Source organism: Microtus oregoni, unplaced genomic scaffold, assembly GCF_018167655.1.
Source record: "Microtus oregoni isolate MIOR12 unplaced genomic scaffold, Mior012 000017F_ref0000208, whole genome shotgun sequence".
Classification (NCBI taxonomy): domain Eukaryota; kingdom Metazoa; phylum Chordata; class Mammalia; order Rodentia; family Cricetidae; genus Microtus; species Microtus oregoni.
The window spans coordinates 13886923-13908781 of record NW_024543076.1 but is presented as its reverse complement, the minus strand read 5'-3'; the positions used below and the strand labels follow the sequence as shown (position 1 = coordinate 13908781).

General features: G+C 46.3%; 3 protein-coding genes across 7 annotated transcripts in view; 2 read left to right on the top strand and 1 right to left on the bottom strand.

Moving 5' to 3' along the window:
- Mdn1 (midasin AAA ATPase 1) overlaps positions 1-3573 on the top strand; it is a 125961-nt gene extending 122388 nt beyond the window's left edge. Inside the window, exons 100-102 of the mRNA XM_041667517.1 lie at positions 562-625; positions 1450-1592; positions 2315-3573. Of these exons, the coding sequence (XP_041523451.1) occupies positions 562-625; positions 1450-1592; positions 2315-2503 (396 nt within the window). The 3' untranslated portion in view covers positions 2504-3573. The remainder of the gene's footprint in view (positions 1-561; positions 626-1449; positions 1593-2314) is intronic.
- Positions 3574-7076: 3503 nt separating this feature from the next.
- Lyrm2 (LYR motif containing 2) lies at positions 7077-21343 on the top strand. Of its 2 annotated transcripts, none has more exons than XM_041667394.1 (3): positions 7077-7162; positions 7449-7589; positions 20115-21343. In XM_041667394.1, the coding sequence occupies exons 1-3, from the start codon at positions 7118-7120 to the stop codon at positions 20163-20165; spliced, it is 237 nt and encodes a 78-aa protein (XP_041523328.1). In that variant the 5' UTR covers positions 7077-7117; the 3' UTR covers positions 20166-21343. The 2 variants fall into 2 exon arrangements, with proteins under 2 accessions (XP_041523328.1, XP_041523327.1); XM_041667393.1 differs by lacking the exon at positions 20115-21343 and adding an exon at positions 7931-8523.
- Ankrd6 (ankyrin repeat domain 6) overlaps positions 12264-21859 on the bottom strand; it is a 139732-nt gene continuing 130136 nt past the window's right edge. For all 4 annotated transcript variants that reach the window (XM_041667389.1, XM_041667390.1, XM_041667392.1 and 1 more), the window contains exons 14-16: positions 18276-18389; positions 17031-17157; positions 12264-14976 (exon numbers count right to left, since the gene is read on the bottom strand). In XM_041667389.1, the coding sequence (XP_041523323.1) occupies positions 14432-14976; positions 17031-17157; positions 18276-18389 (786 nt within the window). In that variant the 3' untranslated portion in view covers positions 12264-14431. The remainder of the gene's footprint in view (positions 14977-17030; positions 17158-18275; positions 18390-21859) is intronic.

Genomic DNA, 21859 nt, shown 5'->3' with positions numbered 1-21859 from the left:
TTAATCTAAAGCTGATGTTAAGAGACACCAATTTTTAGAAACCTCCATCTGCCTTCTGGAATTAGAACAGGTAGTATGGCAACTTCGGTCTGTATGTTGCCAGAACTGTTGCCTTGGCATCCTTTAGCCAGGGTACGGCTCCTTTTCCTCGGTCCTCAAAGATCGTTGATGTTAGCACGGTTGAGTAGTTTGAAAAACAGAGTTCTTGCCCAGTGTTGCCCAGGCTCTCTCCGTTAAGATAAAATGATGGGGAGCAAAGTTAGGGACTCCTAAGAAGATGACAGCCTCTATTCTTAGTCCTTGCTCTCAGTCTGCCTTCTATTTTGTTCAGCAGGTTTATTTTCTTGCTCTTCTTGAAAGAAGGAAACTGTTGGCTTTCACATTTTCGTCATCTTTCTCCCTTTGGAGTGTTTAGGGCACTAGCGAGTGGCAGTCTTTCTGTATGAAGCACGTCGGTGCTCCGTGGGAAGTGCTGCACAGTACGAAGACAGACTATGTCAGGCGCCATGGGGATCTCTGGCTAGGAAGGGGGTAGCAGTAATCTGTGCTGCTTCTGTTTAGTTTCTAGAGTCTGCAGCCAAAATGTTTGCAGCTGCCCAGAAGCTATCCCAGAACGTCAGTCCAGGTGAGCCACCGTCTTCCCTCTGCTAACAAATGACTGCTCTCATCCTCTGCCCTTCACTATCTTTTTGGTTTTTAATTGGTGGGTGTGTGTATATGTGTTCCGTGTGTGTACAAACCCGAGGTTGACACTGGGAGTCTTCCTTGATCATGCTGTTTGTCTGTTTGTTTGTTTATTTGAGAAAGGGTCTTTCACTGAACCTGGAGTTCCCAGTGAGACCCCATCAGACCCCAGGCTTCCTCCTGTCTCCCTCGCTCCAGCATTGGGATTACAGGCGTTCATTGTCACACCTGACTTTGATGTGGGTGCTGGGAACCCTAAGTCAGGTCCATGCTTGCATAACATCATTTTATCATTTTACCAACTGAGCCATCTCCTGAGTCCCTACAACTCCCAACCCCCCCCCCCATCACCATATATATATTCATTCTCTATAGGAAAAAGCAAATGTACTCAATGAGAATTACTTGAATCCCAGGGATTCAAAAGCTAGTGGATCTTTGTGAGTTCAAGGCCAGCCTGATCTACAGAGTAAGTTCTAGTACAGCCAGGAGGACTACACAGAGAAACCCTATCTTTAAAAAAAAAAAAAAAATCAATTGCTTCCCAGTTGAAGTTGATCTAAATTTGACCCTCCCTGGAGCACTAATAGAAGAGTCTGCAGTGTCTGATCAGCTGAGTGTCTAACTTGTCTGAATCTAGGCCTCTCGTGTGTGTGCAGAATGTGGCAGTTCCAGGTATCTGTTTGCTTAGTGGTCCCGCAGATGGTTTTCAGTTGTTTAATGGGCTTCCCTTTTCCCTTCCTCCTCTAATTGCGGCTTCTACAGAGATTGCACAACTACTCCTCATAGTTTCTGATGGACGAGGCCTTTTCCTCGAAGGCAAAGATAGAGTCTTGGCGGCAGTCCAGGCTGCCCAGAATGCCAACATCTTCGTCATTTTTGTTGTGTTGGATAATCCCAATGCACGGGTGAGTGCTCGCCGAAAGCCGTGATTCTGCAGAAAAAGGGGCCCTTGAACTTGCTCTAACATATGGCTGCAGCTCTGTCATCTGAGGGGCTGGTGCTTTGCGCACTTTCCTTCATTCAGCCTCACACAGTGCAGAGCATCCCGCACAATACTGAAAAGGATAGGTCGTGAATAGGAGAGCAGAGGTTCACAGACTCCAGAGCCTCTGGGGTATAGTTTCCCTCTGTGTGAAAGTGTGATACTTGTAGAGACCAGCCTTTCCCATAGCGTCCCAGCAGCTGGCCGGCAAGGAGAGTGGGATGTCTCTGTAGAGCATGGAGACACCGCTGCAAGGAAAGCGGTTTCGGGCTGGAGAGATGGCTCAGTGGTTAAGAGCATTGCCTGCTCTTCCAGAGGTCCTGAGTTCAATTCCCAGCAACCACATGGTGGCTCACAACCATCTGTAATGAGGTCTGGTGCCCTCTTCTGGCCTGCAGATATATACACAGACAGAATGTTGTACACATAATAAATAAATATTTAAAAAAAAAAAAAGGAAAGCGGTTTCTTCCTTCCTCTTTCTTGAACTGCTCCTTGTCCCAGAAGGAGCTGCCTTCTTCATAAACGTTTTAGACATTTCTCTTATGTAGGAATAAAAGTTTGTCAACTAGCAAGGTCACCAATGAACTTGTCAAAGATCTGATTAATTTTTCCCATTTCTTCCCAAATGTCTTTTGTTAACAGGATTCTATCTTGGACATTAAAGTACCAATATTTAAAGGACCTGGAGAGATGCCCGAAATCCGATCTTACATGGAAGAGTTCCCATTTCCATTTTACATCATTCTTCGAGATGTGAATGTTCTTCCTGAGACCCTCAGTGATGCCCTGAGGCAGTGGTTTGAGCTGGTGACAGCATCTGACCACTCATAGAGCAGAAACAGTTTGTAGTGAGCTCGTGATCACAGCATCTTCCCCCAGCACTCCCTTTGGACAACTGTTTGTGAACTCCGTGCTCTGATACTACTTCACCTTGGATCTGATTTTTTTTTTAAAATGTATCCAGCAGTTATTTTAAAAACAAAAAACAAAAAAAAAAACATTGCACTATACGTTTGTATTTACAACGTAGCAGAGCTTAGCAGAGCTCTCGACCTCCTGAGCACAGAAGGCTCTCAAGTGGTGCCAGAGCTCATGACTAGGAACCAGCTAGAGGTCACACTACCCCAGTCCAGCTACCTGTTTTCCTCTGGCAGTGACCTCTACCCCCTTCTTGAGGAAATGCTTCCAGGGGCATGGGACTGCATTCTCTGCAGGTCTTTTGGGGGAAGTCCCTGCCTTAAGCTTACAGGTGGAACCACTTGATTGGCCCTTCTTATCCTGCATATAAAGCAGGAAACATAGCAGGGATGTTCTCAGCAAAGATGATCATAGAACTGTACAAAGATTGCAGCAGCTGTTTGTGCCCTCCACAGCGGCTGCGCGGGAGACTATGCAATAATGGGAAGGCGACTGCCATAGCCCCTTGCTGTAATTTATTTCTTTAGCCACCCTTCCCCAGTGTCCCCAGTGTTAAGAGGAAGAACTATCCCTATACTGCTTTCAAGCTACCCTGAGCCAGTCAGTCTCTGTGGAGAGGAGTAAAAGAACGCCGTATCCACAAGAGCCAAACAGCTCTGTCTTTGCCTCACTCACACAGAACACAGTCGTGTTGGGTTTTGTTTGTTGGGATGTGGGGGCGGTTTTCCTTGGCCAGAGAGCAGTGTTTGAATACTTGAAATCATGTTCTGTGTTGTATTTAACTGTTTCTAGGTGTTGTGCTGTGCGTCCGTCTCCATGTCTTTGTACAGCTCACACTGCAGTGTGCTCACCCTTATGTGCTGGTCATCACAGGCAGATGCTCACTGCTTAGCCAAGTGTCCTGAAGCATGTACTTAAAGTTAGGTTATTTTTTACTCAAACGCTATGCAGCTTATATTCTAAAAACTATTAAATAATTGTTGAGTTAATCTTTGGTCTTTTTTTTTAACTTTTATTGGTTCTTTGAGGATTTCACATTATGCATTCCAAATCCCAATCTCACCATCTCCCTGCCCCTCCCCGTTCTTCCCGCCGTCTTTGCAACCCCCCTCCAAAATAATAATAATAATTTAAAAAAAAAAAACAGGAGGAGACTTGTCACAGAAACTGTGATGTGACCCAATGAGTCACAGTTCGCCTGGAGCCATTCATGAGTCATCTGGTTTAGGCACCAGATCAATGGTTTCTGCTCTACCATCCATAGGCAGCTCACTGGGGCTCCTCCTGGATATCCTGTTGTCCTGTGCTGTGGAGATCCTTCTGTTTTGGATCTGTAGGTTCATCCCCTTCACATGTTTATAGATGAGGTGGATGTCAACCAACTCACAGCTCTGGTTCTTGGCCTGGGTGTCACTGGCTTGGTTAGCCTGTCAGCTCTCCTCCGTTGTCAGCATCAGAACGAACTCCAGCGCTGCCTTGGCCAGCCCACCCAGTGCAGCCTGCAGTGAGAAGTGGGTCAGGTCTGGCTTGCCCACACTCACACCAACCAGGCACAGTGCAGTGTCCTCTCTTCAACTGCTGTAAAAGGCATAGGAGGTGGGTGGGTTCACCTGCCCCATCGCCAACAGGATCCCCTCTGGTGTACTGCCCAGTTTCCCACGTGCTGCAGCCAGTGAGGGAAAGGGCTAATTCTCCAACTCTCGTCGTCACGGGGCCAGTTCTTTTGCCTCCTATAGGTAGCAATGTATTGAAATTTCCCTCACCCATGCTAACACATGGCAGATGGGGGGGTATCGGCTCTCCTGACAACAGGGTCAGCTCTAATGTGCTGCCCAGGGAAGGTGCATGTCCATGGTGAAGGGTAAGGGGAGATTTCCTGCTACAGTATCCAGCAAGGGGCAGGGCCGGATACTCTGATCATTCTTAACGGACTATGAGAAATAGGACAGCAGTTTAAAGAATTGATCCTCTCTGCCAATCAGACCACAGACTTCTAGTCATACGGTAGTGGTTAGGCCTCGCTGTTCCGTGGTCCATAAGCTGCTGCGTGCAGGCTTTGCAGCAGAGGGAAAAGGTAAGTTGGCGGAAACACATGTGATATAAAGATTCAGTTTTATGATGTAACTCTTCACTGCGGTTGCATTGACCACAGTTCTGATCAACATGTGTAGCTAAGGACAAATCATGCCTACGTGGAATGGTTTCTTTGCCCATAGGGTGGCTCCCTGGGTTTGGGACAGAATCCTGATGAACAGGTGCCATTTCCACTTGGGTTGGCATGGTAAAGGAAATGATGAGCTTTTAGTCTCCCTCCTATCCCCAGCTACCTGGTCTGGCCGGGAAGGGAAGTTCTGATATTTCAGGGGTCAAGTGGCACAATCTGCACCTTGTCATCATCTAATCCGGGTAACTTTCCCGTCCCCGCAGCCTGGAAAGGGGGTGCTGTACCACGGCACCTTGAATCTTGGCCCTTGAGAGGCAGAGGCAGGTAGGTCTGAGTTCCAGGATTACTTAGTATCAAAAGCCAGTAAAACTATTGAAGTACAGCAGGCTGATCGTTGGTGTTCTTGAGTAGTTAGATCACCGTGGCAAGACGTCATTGTGTAATTTCAATCTGTGATATGTACGTGTATGAGGTTAATCAGTTTAATTGAAGAGACCACCAAGTGTTATCATCCCTTGCTGACAGGTCTGACTCTATTCAGATATCTGCTGGAGCTACGCTTGGGTAACAGGCTTTAAATATCCTACTATATTCAAATCTAGTGTATTTGAAATATTCTATAGTCAATATACTATACTATAGTCAAATACACTGTATTCAACTGGTATATTCACACATTGTTCTTTTTATGTCGTTTTGTTTTATTTCCAAGACAGGGTTTCTCTGTATAACAGTCCCGGAATTCCCTGAGCTTGCCCCAGAATCAGGTCACAAAACTCCATCAACTGTAAACATCCCTGAGTGTCTCCCCTCCAAGAAGTCCTATATAACCTCTGTGTTGTTTAGTTTGTTGTTTCTCATCATAGAGGCAGCTGCCGTTCTGGTTATTTTCCTCCCCGTAAATCTCTTAAGTGAGGCTTGCGCGGTGTGACCCTTGCACCCGAGCAGAGGCCATCTGGAACACCGTTCGAGGGAGCCAGGGTGGAGCTGCAGCACTTTAATGGCGAAACTTTCCCCCTAGCAGAGCAGAGCCCTCTGGAAACCTTCCCCACCCCCAGCAGAGCTGCAAAGCTTACAGTGACTTTGTCGAATCCTTGGCCCCCGACTGCCAGGATACTTTTCCATCCAAGCTCCAAAACTCACAGCCCCCCCTACCACTCCCCCTCAAAGCGAAATGAAATTTACTCGTACTACTAGTCCAAGATTAAAACAAGCCTGATAGTGGAAGGGAGGGGAGAAGAGAAAAATGTAGAGCTCAATAAAAGTCAATAATAAAAAAAAAGCCTGGACAGATTCAGACCCTAAAAGACTCTGTGGTCAAAAAGATTACCACCATGGCCAAGGAAAGTTATTAATTATTATTACTATTGTTATTATTATTTTGGTTTTTCGAGACAGGGTTTCTCTGTAGCTTTAGAGCCTGTCCTGGACCTCACTCTGTAGATGAGGCTGGCCTCGAACTCACAGAGATCCACCTGTCTCTGCCTCCTGAGTGCCGGGATTAAAGGTGTGGGCCACCATCGCCTGGTATGTTATAAATTATTTAATAAATGACCTTGAATTTTTAGTCTAGGGGCGGGAAAAGAACTTAGATCCATATCATGCCATTAATAAAAATAACTTGTAGACGAAGTAAATATATTTAAAGAAAGCTGGTCAGTGCGATACAGTTTTACAACAGCTGGGAGAAGATGAAACTGGAAAGTCTCGAAAGAAACAAGCATGCTAATGTAGAGTTAAAGCGGTTATAATTGTATAAAGAAAATTTCCAAGGGCCGCCGAAACGGCTCGGACAGTAAAGGTGCTTGTCACCAACGCTGATGCCTCAAGTGTGAGCCTCAAGCTCCCACAATAGAGAAAATCTGACAAAGCACATAGGGTTGAGCATCACTCATGATGCCTGTGAAGCCAACACTGAGAATTAGAGTCCTGCATCTGGAGCTATTCTGCGCAGTTACATACGGGACACTGCGAGGTGTGTGGTGTGGGGGAACAAAACAAAAAGCCAGAGGCTCCATGAGTAGGAAAAGTGCATGGAGCCACAATGATCGCTGTGGCTACAGGCTGAGGATAAAGCTCAGAGAAAAAGAAAAGCTTTCAAGATGCCAAGTAGAAACAGTTAGTTTAAACGCCGGTCTTTTCCGTTATACACATCAAGGGTGCTCAAAGAGCTCACAATTTCTCCCCTCAGGTAAAACGCTTAAGCTCCTAGGTGACAAGTTCCTTGAGGCTTTGACTCCAGCAGAAACACAAGCCTCAAGCGTCCGTCTCCTAGAAACCGGGCTCACCCGCCTCCTACTTCCGCTTCCGTGTTCCCGTCAGCCCCAGGCTCCACTTCCGAGCTTGCGCAGCAGGCGGGTGCCATGGCGTCCTCCCGCTTGCCTCCCGGGGCGCTGACTCTGAAGCAGGTAACCCGGGTTCCCCCAGCTCCCAGGCTCCCGGCGCCCGCCTGGAGCAGTGTCGCCTGTGGTCTTTTGAGGCACTGTCCCTGAGACCTGGCTCCCACAGCCACCGCCTCCTCGGCGCGCAGCTTCCCGAGGGCGGGTTGGTGTGCATTGCCCAAGCAAACCGCCGGGATGAGCTTTGGTTTTTTATCTTGTTTCGTTTAAAGGAACTTTTCTGGTCCCAAGTTGTTTGCTGAGATGGAGCGGGCGGGTATTTAGTTGTAATTTGCTTTTCTCCTTCCCCGGGCAGTTCATGAGAAGGCAGCAAGTCCTCCTCCTCTACAGAAAGATCTTCCGAGCGATTAGGCAAGTTCCCAGCGAGGCTGACCGAAAGTACCTTCAGGACTGGGCCAGGGAAGAATTCAAAAGGAACAAAAGCGCCACAGAAGAGGTGAGAGCAAGGCCATACCGAGGCCACGGCTCCTTTGCCCTGTTGTGTTGTTGAACTTGTCAAGGTTAGCGGACATCTTGGGATATGCCAATAAGGTGGTCTGTTTTGCTCACCGCCGATTGTTGTACAGCAGCAGCAACTGGCTTGCGCTTCCCACTATTGGTTTCTTGCTGGGGGTTCTTTTGTGTTGGGATTGAATGTAGAGCCTTGGGCATGGTAAACCCTCAGCTACAACCTGCAACCAGCCACTCTTGCTGCTTGAATGTAGCAGATAGGAGAATAGAACTGTGCCATGGTTAACCTGGTAAAAACCATGACCAGGTTTCCCCTTTCTTCTCCAGGATACCATCCGAATGATGATTACTCAAGGCAATATGCAACTAAAGGAATTAGAAAGGACACTCGCTTTAGCAAAGTCTTAACCGAAGGTTTTCAGATCCCATGCATTTTGCACGAGCTCAAAGCCACTGTCACAAAGGACCTACGGTATCATAGGACAAGATGATTATGTCAATCGAGCATGCAAGTCAAAGCACTGACATTTCCACTGCAGTGGCTGCAATTCACAAGTGAACTAGCGTGAAGATGGGCACTTGGAACTGTACACTCGGATGAAGGCAAAACAGCAGCAGCCACTCTGGGAAACAGACTGTTAGTTCTTGAAAAGGTAGCCAGGTAGCTAGAGGGTTTGGTGAGATGGCGCCACGGATAAGGTTTTTGCTGCCAGGAACATGAGTTTGACCCCTGGACCTGTGTGGTGGAAGGAGAGAACCAATTCAGAAAGTTGTCTATCACATGGTCTTTGTGGCACAGAAACAAAACAAAACAGAGAGAAAAAATGTGATTAAAAATAAATAAATAGGGGGCTGGAGAGATGGCTCAGTGGTTAAGAGCATTGCCTGCTCTTCCAAAGGTCCTGAGTTCAATTCCCGGCAACCACATGGTGGCTCAAAACCATCTGTAATGAGGTCTGGTGCCCTCTTCTGGCCTGCAGGCATACACACAGGCAGAATATTGTATGCATAATAAATAAATAAAATATTTAAAATAAATAAATAAAAGGTGACACAGAGTTACCTCGTATATTAGCAAGTCTAGGCTTTAATCAAGAGAACTGAAGCCATGCCTATAAAAAGTGTATACAGAATTCAACCTTTTTTTTTTTTTTCTTTTGGTTTTTGACACAGGTTTTCTCTTTGTAGACCAGGCTGGCCTCAAACCCAGAGATCCTCCTACCTCTGCCTCTTGAGTGCTCAGATTAAAGGTGTGCGCCACCACGTTATGAGTTCCAGCATTCTCCATGCTAACCAGATACTGGATTCAGAATATCCGTGAACAGATGCTTGGATATTTAAAATGTAGTGCAGTGTACGGTAAAATGTTATTTTGCAATAAAACGAGTGAAGAACTGCTCCATGCTCCCCGTGGGTGACCTTGGTAACATTGTTAAGTTAGCGGAGCCAGGTGTAACAGAGCCTCTGCTTAGACTAGGACAGAGCGTTCCCAGTGGATGGCTTTACAACTCTGAATATTCTAAGACTACTAACTTTGAGTGAGAATGTGGTTAGGTCCACAGACACCCTTGGTATAATAAAACGGGTATGCGGTGTAATTCTCAAGAGTCGATTTCTCCATCTGCTGCAGGAAACGTTCTAATGAATATGTTTACGATAAACACAATATGTCAGGGTTTTTCTGTGTAGCTTTGGCTGTCGTGGAACTAGCTCTGTAGACCAGGCTGGCCTCGAACTCACAGAGATCCATCTGCCTCTGCCTCCTAAGTGCTGGGAGTAAAGGCGTGCACCACGACTGCTGGGCAGTGTGTCTAAACGTTACATCAGTTAGAACCAGATCTGCAGGTCTCATGCTTGAAGGTAAGGGTTACAGTTCAGGGAAGATACGTGTTTTTGTTAGAAACAGGAGAGCTTTGTGTGTTTTCAGTGAACAGTTTAATGCTCTGTGCAGCATGTGAGGGTTTTGCTGTATCATCTTTAGACTAAGGGTCTGGTGTGACCTCCCTACCTCAGCTGCAAAGACAAAACCAAAATAGAAATTGGACTGTCAGGGCACTGTACTGACTCTAGGAGGTGCTCCACCACAGCGTCTCAACTTGAACAGGGGCCACATACCAGAAGCTTCCATTAGCAAAATTACAGTCATGAAGTAGCAATTAAACAATTTTATGGTTGGGGTCCCCACAACATGTGGAACTGTATCAAGGGTGGTAGCATTAGGAAGGTTGAGAACCACTGCTCTAGAACTTGGAAAGCCTGCTTTGCCCTTCAGGGTTGTGAAATTACTTTGTTCAGGTGTGCTACGGTTTCATGACCAGAGCACTAAGACCTCAGAACACCTGGAGCTTGGTTGGAAATGAAAAAGCTGAGAACATTGAAACAGCAGAAAGAGGAGGGAAGACTGGGCAGTTCTTCAACTCCTGCGCCTAACATCCTCGTGGACACTGAGCCATCAAGGCAGATTCTTGGTATACTGCACTTCAAAAATGGAGAAAGAAAACATCACAAAGTTGTCATGGGGCCCTTGAGATAAAATTCATACACATTGAGTGAACTATGTGGAAGTGGAAGCGTGTTGAGGACTCTGACACTGTCCTGTAAGCAGAAGTCGGTGTCCTGTCAACAATAGGGATTCCAGACTGGGAACCTGACTACTCTCTTGTGCTGGGTGCCTGGAAAGATGGTGCAAAATGTGCTTAACCTATGTGACCTGAACACAGCGCCACCTCCTGGAGCCCTGGGGTCCCATGCACAGTTCTGCATGTGAGTGAGCTAATCCCATGCTTTTCTAAGCCAGTATACAGCCTGTGCAGACATAGCTAGCAACCATTTGTGAGCAATTTAGGTTTTTGTTTTTGAAACCAGGTCTTCTGTTTTAATCCTCCATCCTCCACCTACCATCTGCCAGGATTGCAGATGTGAGCCACATTGCTCTCTGTAAACAGTCTTGAAGACCTCGTGTGGTTGGTTGACATTCAAATTCAAATACAGACTCTGAGGAGGTCTAATATCTTGGAACTAAACAGCAGTCATGAGATGTGGATGCTGATGATGGTCCAAAGTGGCGTACAGGGAACTCTTTAAAAGCGTATTCAGCTGCGAATCATCCTAAGGCAAGCTGGGGTTTGATTTTGTTTCTCTGAACTTACTATGTAGCTCTGGCTGCCTTAGAGTCAGAGATCCACCTGCCTCTGCCGAGTGCCGAGTATGTGCTACCACACCCTGCCTAATTATTTCTAGAGCAGATAAAACACTTTGGATGGAATTGTTTTCAGAGGGAAAGGTTAGTGCAGTACCCGGGTTTCCCTTCATCTCCAAGGGACAGGTCTACTTTGCTCACTCGGGTGCTTTGAATAGCCCCTCTCTGGCGAATAGGCCAAGGCTTGTTTGGCTTTTTCTTGTGTGATTATTTATTTTATGTGCATTGATGTTTTGCCTGCATGTGTGTCTGTGTGAGCGTGTGGATCCCTTAGAGCTATAGTTACAGACAGTTGTGAGCTGCCATGTGGGTGCTAGGAATTGAACCTGGGTCACGAGGAGGGTCTTTCAGCAGTGTTTTCCTTGGGCACAGGACCACATTTCCTTGAGATGTTGGCCAGGTGGAGCTGCTGGTGACGTTTTACTTATCTTGAATCCAGTTTATCTGGACTCAGGATTGTACAGCCTATCGCCCTTTCTGAGCGTCTCCTGTAAGGTTATCTGTTTGAATGTCAGACTCATACTTGTTCCTAGAACTTAAGATGTTTTAACAATTGACTATGCACGTGAACCAACATCAGTCCTGTTGTAAAGGCACACCTCTAATCCAGTACCCTGAGTTCTAGGCCAGCCAGATCTGCATAGTTGAAACCCTGTCTCAAAAGAGAGAGATTAACCAACGGGAGAAAGATTTCACACAGAAGCTTTGTGAAACATGTAAGCAGCTGAAGCCACACAGTTTGCCCTGCATCACCTGTCTCTAAAAGGGGCCGTCGGGTTGCACCTTTCAAACTCAGCACAGCAAGCACTGCCGTGGATGTGCCTGAACATCGGTCCATGGAAACCGAGGAAAGGGGACGTGAGCATCAGGTACACCAGCAGTGCCAGCAGAACTAAGGAAAAGGCCATTCTGAACAGAAGCAGCCTAAATCTGCCTTGGAAAAGGATTATATAGAATCAGGCCCAGATTTAAAAAACAAAAGTCATCCTAATAAATCAGAGATCACAGGATTTAGGATTTTGAGAAATTATATTCGTTTTAGATTTTTAGGGAGTTGGAGAGGTGGCTCAACAGTTAAGAGCATACTAACCTTGAAGAGGACCCGAGTTCGGGTCCCAATACCCACATGGGGTGGCTTTGACTGCCTGTTACTCCAGCTCCAGGGGACCCAGAGCCAAGCAAGTACCTGCACTCATGTTCACGTGCCCACCCCCAACACACAAGATTAAGCCTTTTTGATTACCATTTGCATTTACTGAAAATCAATTTGTTCTTGTATTTTTTAAAAGTGCTATCCTGTCTTGTACCTTGTGGTGTTAATATGCTTGCATTAACAACATTAAAGGATGCAAGACACCTGAAGTTGACGTTAGATGCATTTGCTCTAAGTAAGTAAAATACTGGGTGCAGGCTCTCTTTCAGGAACTCTTGAATGCCGCCAGCAGAACAAATGACTATAAATAAGGAGTAGAGAACCAACAGAACTGAAAACAATGTTTAATGCTTGCAGGAAACACAAGTTCAAGGTGAGAAAAACATTAGACAACATGCCTTTCACCAAAAATAAAATTTTAAAAAAGACATGTGAAAAGCCTGTTTTGGAATCCCCAAGTCAAAAACAATGTGAGGGCTAACACATCTATCACAGATATTTAGTGTACAGTATACTGGATGTGCTAACTCGTTTTTTAAAAAGGACATGAATAATGTACAACTTCACTGTTTTATGACTTTTTCCACAGCTGTTGACACTTTAGGCCTCTGTTTGAAACATGAGCTGCATGAGAATACATGGTATAAACAGTGATTTGTCAAGGAGGGCTGGGGTACTTGCTTCTTGTAGCACATGGCACAGGGGACAATGCACACCAGATCTGCAGTGCCGCACAACACTAAGGAACAACGGCGACAAACCTAACCCTGGTGCTACAGACAAAACGTGATTGGCTATGGGGCTCACTCCTTTAACCCCAGACTTCAGAGGCCGCCACAGGAAGATCATGAATTCAAAGCCAGTCTAGGAGTACACAGTCAACCAACAACAAACACCCACCACTTAGGAAGTCAGCCCTGTGGGTAAGGGGCTGACTGCCCTTATTCAGTAGCCTGGTCTCTATGCTTAATGACTTGACAAAATATCCAGTTCACAGTGATAAGCTGCCTGCTTCTGACGGGTAGGAGGTATATCATCAAAGTACAGCCACCAAGATACTCTGGTAGAGACCTGGTGTCCAATTACAGTTGTCGTCTGCAGTTCTCAACAGGGATGTCTTGAGGTAAGAAGTATTCTAATAGTGAAAATAACTCCTGCTTGGAGCATAACTCTCTGAGCTCAGGGTTTCATCGCTTTAGTATTAGGCAGTTCCTAATAGTTTGGTGTATAATAAGGAATGACCCTTCAGGAGTGAGCGACATCTTATTGGGAAAGGGTTGCACCTCCCAAGACACAGAGGATAGAGACAGGTCCGTCACATGAACTAGGACTCACTGGACTCTGTACTCAAAATCCCTGTCACGTTTACAGGAATGTCTGTATTCATGGATTGTCACTAGAAGGAAAAACAAAAACTTGGCTTGACAAAGGGCTAACTACACAATTCCTGAAATATCATCACTTCTCTTTGGCTCAATGAACAGCATTTTAGTCACAATTCATGGTCAGTAGTTTTTAGGTTTTAGGCTTAGAGAAACAACTGAATTTTCTATGCATATGTAGAGCACGTGGAGACGGATATAATCCATGATCCAAAAGATTACTAGAGAAATCCAAGGTCTTGACCGAGATATCTTCACCTCCTCCGTCTCTAGTACATTTCATTCAGTAATCAAGAAAAGCCGGAAGTCGAGTTAGTCAATTTTTTACCTTGATGTTCTTCAGTGAGAGAAGTCAATTAGAAATTAAACTTCCGTGAAATTGCTTTGTTTACAAAATACAGAACAAAAGTCTTGTATTCAGAAAGGAAGTCTAAGTAACTGGCTGGAGTTGTTTCATGAATGTTTTCCTAACAGTCGCAATTATTTTGACTAAAAACACAGTATCTGACCAATGGTTTAAACTTTTCTCATCTGACAAACATTTTCAGTCAGCAATTACTCCTTATTTACACTACCTTTAAAATTATTTTAAGACATACTGGACACTGAGATCATTAAAATGTATTTACCCTCAAAATCTGAAAGATTTTTACCCAGTTAAGAGATGAGCATTTTGAGAGTTACAGGGGAGAAAGAAGCTTCCTGCATCTGAGTCCCGGCTCTGCTGGGACCGGCTAGGCACAGCAGGTGTGTTGACGTGGATGCGAATAACTACTTGTAGATTTCCCAGAGAGTAATCTTTGCCCCTAACACATTCCATGTCACTGAATCACAGACTTAGGCACACACCTTCTCTTCTTGGGGTGGTTTGCTTTTATAAACCTGGCCTAAGGTTTAGAATTAGGAGTAAGACCTGCAACTCCTCAAGCTTCCCAGGCTTGGGTGTAACTTGAGAGCACAGAAGCAGGTGTCCACAGCAGATTGGTGACTCCAAGGGGCAGTTCCACCTTGTTCACAATCCCTCGCTCCCGGGACACAGTTACTTCCCTGTTACCAAGCCAGAAGTCCCGTTGCTTCCCCTCAGGGTCTGGGTTTTACTTCTGCACCTTTGTCCGCAGCTTGGCAAGCTCCTCTTCCAGGCTTCTGATGTGCTCCTTCAGGGTGGCCTCGTCTTGTTGGGCTTTCTGACTGGCTTGGTTTCGTGCTTCTTCGATTTTCCGTTCATACCATTTTTCCATCTGGGTAGAAACAGCCTCAAAAAAGTACTGGGTTAGCTCCAGGGCTTGCGAGGCATCTCGGACATCACCGCCCGCTGCTGAGGACTGCTGCCCACAGGGGCTGCTGGCCGTGGGCTGCTGGCCTCGATGCTTGGTCTGCCCACTTCTGCCAGACTTCTTGGTTTGAGTGCCTCTGTTGACACAGGACCCAGTCTGCTGATCACACTTGGGAGCCCCATTCAAGGGGCAGGGGGCTGCCGGGGCCTTGATCTTCCTCAACCGGGAGCCTGTGCCCTCAGAGGGAAGCAGTTCCTGCTGCTGTCTCTGGGCAGCAGTGGCACTGTGTGCCTTCTCCTTGGGCCTCACAACCTGAGAGGAGCTGTTGGAAGCTGCCAGTGGCCCTGCAGCTACCACTGGTTGATCTACAAAGGAGAAACAGTGTCAGAGCATGTCCTTATTTAGCCACAGATCTGGGGTCTCCCTCACTCGAGAGTCCTGGGGTGCGCAGAGCCTCAGCCTTTCTAGGCACCTCCTACCCCTTCTCTGAGCTTCTTTCATCTTTTTCTCCAGGATTCTCATCTTAGTTCAGCAGGGCTCTTGGATTCTGTGTTAGCCACAGGAAGAGCATATAGGGTAAATTTCTGGCCTTGCCTTTATCCTGTTTTGTCTGCCCTAGAAAGCTCTGGGTCTTGTTTCTAATGCCTAAAAATGACAGAATTTACAGTGCTGTAAATTCAGCACACAGAAAGAGTGCTGATCTACGATGGGGAATATGCCCATGCTCTTCATTTCTGGGACATAAAACTATATACCAATTTGTTTTTTGGACCTTTTCTTTGCTTGTTTGAGACTAGGTCTCACTATATCGTCCTGAACTCACAGAGATCCACATGCCACTGATTCCTAAATGCTGAGGTTAGCCCACACCCCACCAGCTAACCTAAGTGCTGAGGTTAAAGGTGTGTGCTATCCCACACCCCACCAGCTAACCCTAAATGCTGGAGTTAAAGGTATGCACTATCCCACACCCCACCAGCAACTCTTTTTGAGGGGGAATGATTTTCGGGGTACAGCAGAGTTGAGAGGAAGGTATGCAGCACTCCTGATCCACTTGACCTATGTTCCATTCACTACAGCAGTTCCATAGCTAGTCCTAGCATGAAGAGTTGGCTCACAGCTGTCTCGATATGTTGGTATGAAGATAAAGCTATGTAGACAGATGGGGCTATAGGAAGTACTTGACCTATCAAAGCTCCCCAGTAGGACCTAATTACTCAGCTTTAATGTCTTTAGAATTACCGTATAAATAAAATATGGCTTACACACACAATGAAGTTTGATTCAGCCATAAAGAAAAAATGATATCATCTATAGGAAAATGGATACAGCCTGAGATTAATATAAGTGAAATAACTCAGGTGAAAAAGGATGGTACATATTTTTCCTACATATTCAGAATCTAGAATTTTTTTATTTTTTTGAAACAAAGTGTGTGTGTAGTTCTGACTGTCTTGGAACTTAAAATGTAGATCTCTTGAACTCACAGAGATCCACTTGCCTATGCCTCCTGAGTGCTAGGATTAAAGGCATGCGCCACCATTTCCAACTAGAATCTAGATTTTTTAAAAAGCAATAACATAGAAGAGGGGCTGTTTGGGAAAAGGAAATGAATTATCAGATGTGGAGGTACCAGGGATGATGCAAGTGTGTGGAAATATGGAACCATCATTTTGTACAACGAACATGTGCTAGCTTTAAAAATAATCACGTGTACTCACTGCAGGGTAAGAGTTCATTGAGAGCGTGTCTTATCACCTAGGGCAAGCTTGGGACATCGCTACTGCTTGAAACAGCTTTGCAGGTTTAGGTAAAGGCAAAAGGCTACTTGAGTAGGAATAAGGAGGGGGAAGCCACGCCCAAAAGAAAGCTGGTCCTTCATCTCCCCTCATCTTCAGGATTTACTGGCCCTCATTGTGCTGGTTGGTTTTTCTCAGTTTTACATAAGCTAGGGTCATGTGGGAAGAGGGACTTAAACTGGGAAACCACCTCCATCAGATTGCCTACTGCGGGCACAGTTTCTTCACTAATGGTTGATGTGTGAGCCCAGCCCACTGTGGGAGCTGTTACCCTGGGTGAGTGGTCCTGGGGTATAGGAGAAAGCAAGCCGAGTAAGCTATGAAGAGCGAGTCTGTGAGCAGTATCTCCTTCACGCTCTGTCTCAGTTCCTGTCTCCAGGTTCCTGCCTCAAGCTCCTACCCTGGAGTGTGACCTGGGATGTTTAAGCCAAATAAACACTTTCTTCAGCAGGCTGCTTTTGGTCATGGTCTTTAGACACACCAGGCCACCTGTCAGTATCCCTCGTTTTATTCCTTGCTCTCACGGGTCTGGATACGCCATGCTTCCTAACACCCGACCTCACTGTGCTTGCTGCAGATCTGCTCTGTGGACAATGTTCAGATCAGGGAGTGTGGGTCACCTGCAGAGGAGTCACAAGGAGATGGTGTGGATTTAGCTCTACAGGTTCGAGACTCTCCAGACAGCCTCAGCTCCAGATTCTGGATCTTCAACATGCACCAGGCTTTTAATTCGTCCACCAAGGACATCTGAAATCACAAATAATACGTACAAGATTGAATTTGATATGGCTTATGAATTAAATCATCAAGAATGAACTTTTGGGGGGCTGAAGAGATGGCTCAGTGGCTAAGGGCAGACTGCTCTCCTAGAGGACCCAAGTTTTATTCCCAGCACCCACACGTCAGTTCACAGCCACTTTACAGTCTAACTCCTGTCCTGGAGACCCAAGGGCACCAGGCACCCACAAGGTGCATAGACACACATGTAGACGAAACACCCACACATACAAATAAATAAAATAATCTTTAAAAAATTATTTTAAAAGGTGTATTTCAAGGGCTGGTAAGATGGCTTAGTGTTGAAAACGCTGGCAGCCAAGTCTGAAGACCTCAGTTCAATCCCCAGAACCCACGAGACAGGAGGAAAGAACTGGCTTCCTCAAGTTGTCCTGAGCGCCACACATGTGCCTTGGGGTGCACATCTTCTCTCTTCCTTGCCCCCACTCCTTGATAAAAAAAAATGTGTGTGTGTGTTTGTGTGAATGTTCGCCCCATGTATGCATGTAGGGGAGGGAAGAAGGGCGTGAGGAGATCTGCAGCTGGAATCACACAGTTGTGAGCAACCCAGCAACGGGGCCTCTGGAGAGTAGAACACACTTGCTAAGCCAGCTCTCTGGTCCCCAAGAAGGAACTTTCACATTACAACACTTGAGGTTACACACATTGAAAGGTTAGGGATTGTTCATCCTCCCACGGCCATGCCTACCACCAAACCAAGGTCACTAGAACTCAGATGCCTAAATGCCTTGCAAATCTTCCAAGCCAGGTGTTTTTGGTTGCTTTCAGAAACTCCCAGGTACTCAGCCCTGCTGCTGACCCGGAAAGGCAGTAGACTCCCAAAGAGGAAGCTGATGAATGGCCCAATCACAGAACAGCTTCTTCTCCAGCATACTGTCTCCACGTCCTGCCAGCAGACTCAGCAACAGGCTCAAACAAGACTGCGTGCCCTTTGCTACTGACTTTACTGGAGCTACCAAACAACAGGCTATGGAATGCACTCTCAGCCTCTGGGTTTGCACTGTTGGACTTGGACCAGTTGGGCAGACAGGCAATGACTCAGGGGCGAAGGGCTGGCTGATTCTTACCTGCCGCTTCTCCCCCTCCTGCTTCTCAGCAGCTGTGTGCTGCTGCAGGCGATTCAGGCATTCTGTTCTCTCTGCCGACAGCCGCTCCACCATCAGTTTGTCCAAAACACACATCTAGGGTTCAAGGAGACAGAGGATACTGAAATGACTAAAAATGGACTCCGGCTCCCACTCAGGAGAGTCCACGAAAGAGGGAACCAGCTTCAGCTCCTCCTTCCGTCCTTGGTTCACAGTATGAAACCCTAGCTTCTCAGAATTCCTGAACATATTTCTTATAAGGTCACTGTTGTCCCTTTTTCTCATTCTAAGCCCTAAGCGCTTAATAGACCATGAGTTCACAAAAATATACAACATCAGCAAATGTAGGCAGGGATTCTGATAGGCCCTAAAATGTAAGAGCCATAGCTATCAGGAACAACTAAAAACCGCGGTGAACGTGTTTCCCAGGGCTTCATTAAAGGCAATCAGGGCAGGCTATGAGGACAAGTGACCACCATCATTTAGTCAAAGACCTTTCTGGGGCCTTGTAACATTTCCTGTAGGGCCCTAACTCCTAGGCTAGACCAAGCTCACTGATCTCACAGGGCCCCAAACAGAGAAAAAGCTAGTGTTGGAAGAGGCCAGCCACAAGGGCCATGTCTTGTTGGTGATGCAGGCAGACTTTCTCAGTGGGGCTGTGCCAGTTCCCGAAGAGGTGGGTGAGCAGCTGTGTCTCTTGGGTTCCGCTGTTTTTCTGGGAACTGCTTACTCTCCCTATTTCCCAGGATGCCCTCTCCTCCCCTTCTGCTACAGAGACGTCCACACCAAGAAGCCAGGTGTAAAAGTGACAGCATTGGCTCAGGCACCTGACTTACGCTGCTGGGCTCACGTCCTGTCCTTGCCGCTTAGAAATAGGGCTGAGCCTTCTCGCCAACCTGCCATCCTCCCCACACTAACCTGAGGGTGGGGGCAAGGATCTAGCTTTCATCTGGCCCAGTCCTTTGGAGGTACAGACTGATTAATACATCATGACCTGAAGAGTTTTCAAATATTCTTTTCCCAGAATGCAAGAGGCAAGTAGATCAGAAAAATGTTCTGCCTCAGTGGGCATCATGGTGCACCTGTTATCCCAGCATGCTGGAGGCAGAGGCAGGGGTCTCTCTGAGTTCCAGGCCATCCTGGTCTATATAGCAAGTCCTAGGCCAGCCAGGGTTACACAGTGAGATACTGTCTGAAAGAGGAAGAGACAGAGTGAGGATGTGTGTTAATTCAGCATCCCCAGCAAGAGAAAGAGAGAGATATCAGCTTCACTATGAACAAGGAAATAAAACTTACAGTAAAATGTCCACATAATGTAAACTTGAAAAAAATAAAATATTAAATGATGGCAAAAATCTGAGACAGATACTGGAGGGATGTAAATGGGCACGCCCTTCCTCCAAGGTAAGCTGCCAGCATTCATCCCGAACATTAACACATCCTAACACTAAACCCAAGGCTGAGGATGGGCCAGCAAGATGAGTCAGAGGTAAAGACATCGCCACCAAGACTGAACCGAAATTCGATCCCTGGGACTCACACGGAGCAGAGAATAAGCTCCCACGGGTCGTCCTCTGCCCTCCACCACACACACACACACACAATTATATGTAAAACACTTTAAAGTCTGAGAAGTAGCCAAAAATGACATATATAAATGTTTACATTAACATTATTCCTATGAGTAGGAGAAAACTCTAATAATAAGTGGTTAAGTAAATTACGTTGTTTAATAGGCGAATATTATGCAGATAAAAATACAGGACAGTACTCATGACATATAAAATTAAAAGGGTACATAAATATCACTCTCCCACACAGGCACGGCACTGCACTGTGACGCACACAGCAGGATGGAAAAGAAGGCTCTAAAGATCACGGCAGTCCTGAGCGCTGAAAAACCCCACGAAGATGAGGAAGCCAGCGCTAGGAAATGGTGCTAGGAATCACAGTTCTTTACTGGCGTGGGCTTTCTCCAAAGCCTATTATTCCATATGCTTACTTAAAATGTATCTCAATGAAAAATCTTACTCATTGAGTATTTCCTAGTCCTGAGAAAAGTATACTTTCACGGTGGAAGAAAACAAGTACCCAACTTAGCATCAGTGATCCTGAAGTACCCTGACGTTAAAGAGCCTCTATGCAGAGCTCAGTCTGGAGTTCACACCACTGACCATGACTTATGCCTGTACAAGTTTTTATTGGCACCTAAGTAACTGTATTGAACTGTTGTTCACGGACTTAGAAGCAGCTACTTGGAGGTCTTGCTAGTCACAGACTTGTGGGTCCCACTCAGAATTCCAGTCATGGTGATTAAATTCAACTCAGCAAATCAGGAACAGGCCCAAGAGTTCACCTCGCCAGCCTCTCTACCCCTGCCTAGGGACTACACTCTCAGAACTGTGAACCATTCATGGCCTCAGACCTTTCTGTGGGCAGAAATGCAGGGATGAAGACACAACCTAAACACCCATGAAAAACCTAGGGAGCCAATCCAGAAGACAGCAGGCGCTCTGAGACAACCGGCAGGGATGCTCCAAAGACAAAAAGCTGGAAGGAACTGGGAGCTGCTCAGAGAGACCACAGCATCCAAGCAGCAGGGTGTGACGGCATGTACCAATCACCCCAGCTATGCAATGCAGTAACTTTGGGGATGGCCTGGGCTACTTAAGACTTATCTCAAAAGATTAAATAAAAGAATAACCCGTGAAAAACAACTAAATAAAATACTCATGAACAGCCGTGAAAGCTGGCCCAGATACCACGCAGTTATTGTTGGTTCTTTTAGACGTGATAGATCCGGGGCTTATCCCTAGTGGGCACACTGAACTAGCGAGAGGACGCGGCAACTCGGTCTCCTCTGGGGTGAGAGGAGGGACGGCGGCAGACCAAGAGCGGAAGCTGGATGGGAGGCCCGTGCTTCCAGCACTCGGAAAGGGGTCAGAGTTCAAGACCCACCTGGGCCACATGGTGTGATTTTATCTTAAAACCAAAACAGAAAATTGGTTGACTCTCACTATGAGTATAAAAGCAGTGCTATTCCATCATCATCTTCTCTTGGCTTTTCTTTGTGTTCGTCAGCTTTCCTGACAGAAAGCTGAGTGCAGGAGCTGGTGGTGTACCTCACTTGGTAAGTGCTTGCTTAACACACCCGAAGGCCTGGGTTCAGTCCCCAGCACATGAGACCAGAGGTGGAAGGCAGACCTGCAACCCCAGCATTCGGGCAATGGGGGGTGGAAGGCCACAAATCCGAGGCCTCCTCAGCTACAAAGGGCATCTGAGGTGAGCCTGAAACCATGAACCCAGTCTCAGCAGAACACTGATGAAGAAAATAAACTTAAATATTAATAGTTTTTTTAAAAAAACGCTGTAATGGAAATGTATTGCCTGCCTTCCTTCCTTCCTTCCTTCCCTTTCCCTTTCCCTTTTTCTCTTTCACTATTTTTTTGTTTGTTTTGCTTTGTTTTTGTTTCCTTTCTGAGACAGGGTTTCTCTGTGTAGCCCTGGCTGTCCTGGAACTAGCTCTTGTAGACCAGGCTGGCCTCAAATTCACAGAGATCTGCCTG

Bases quoted from the DNA above. Each gene is read 5' to 3' on its own strand.
- Lyrm2 (XM_041667393.1), top strand. From the start codon at position 7,118: ATGGCGTCCTCCCGCTTGCCTCCCGGGGCGCTGACTCTGAAGCAG. The intron at 7,163-7,448 runs GTAACCCGGGTT...TTCCCCGGGCAG, and splicing joins GGGCGCTGACTCTGAAGCAG to TTCATGAGAAGGCAGCAAGT. The intron at 7,590-7,930 runs GTGAGAGCAAGG...TTTCTTCTCCAG, and splicing joins ACAAAAGCGCCACAGAAGAG to GATACCATCCGAATGATGAT.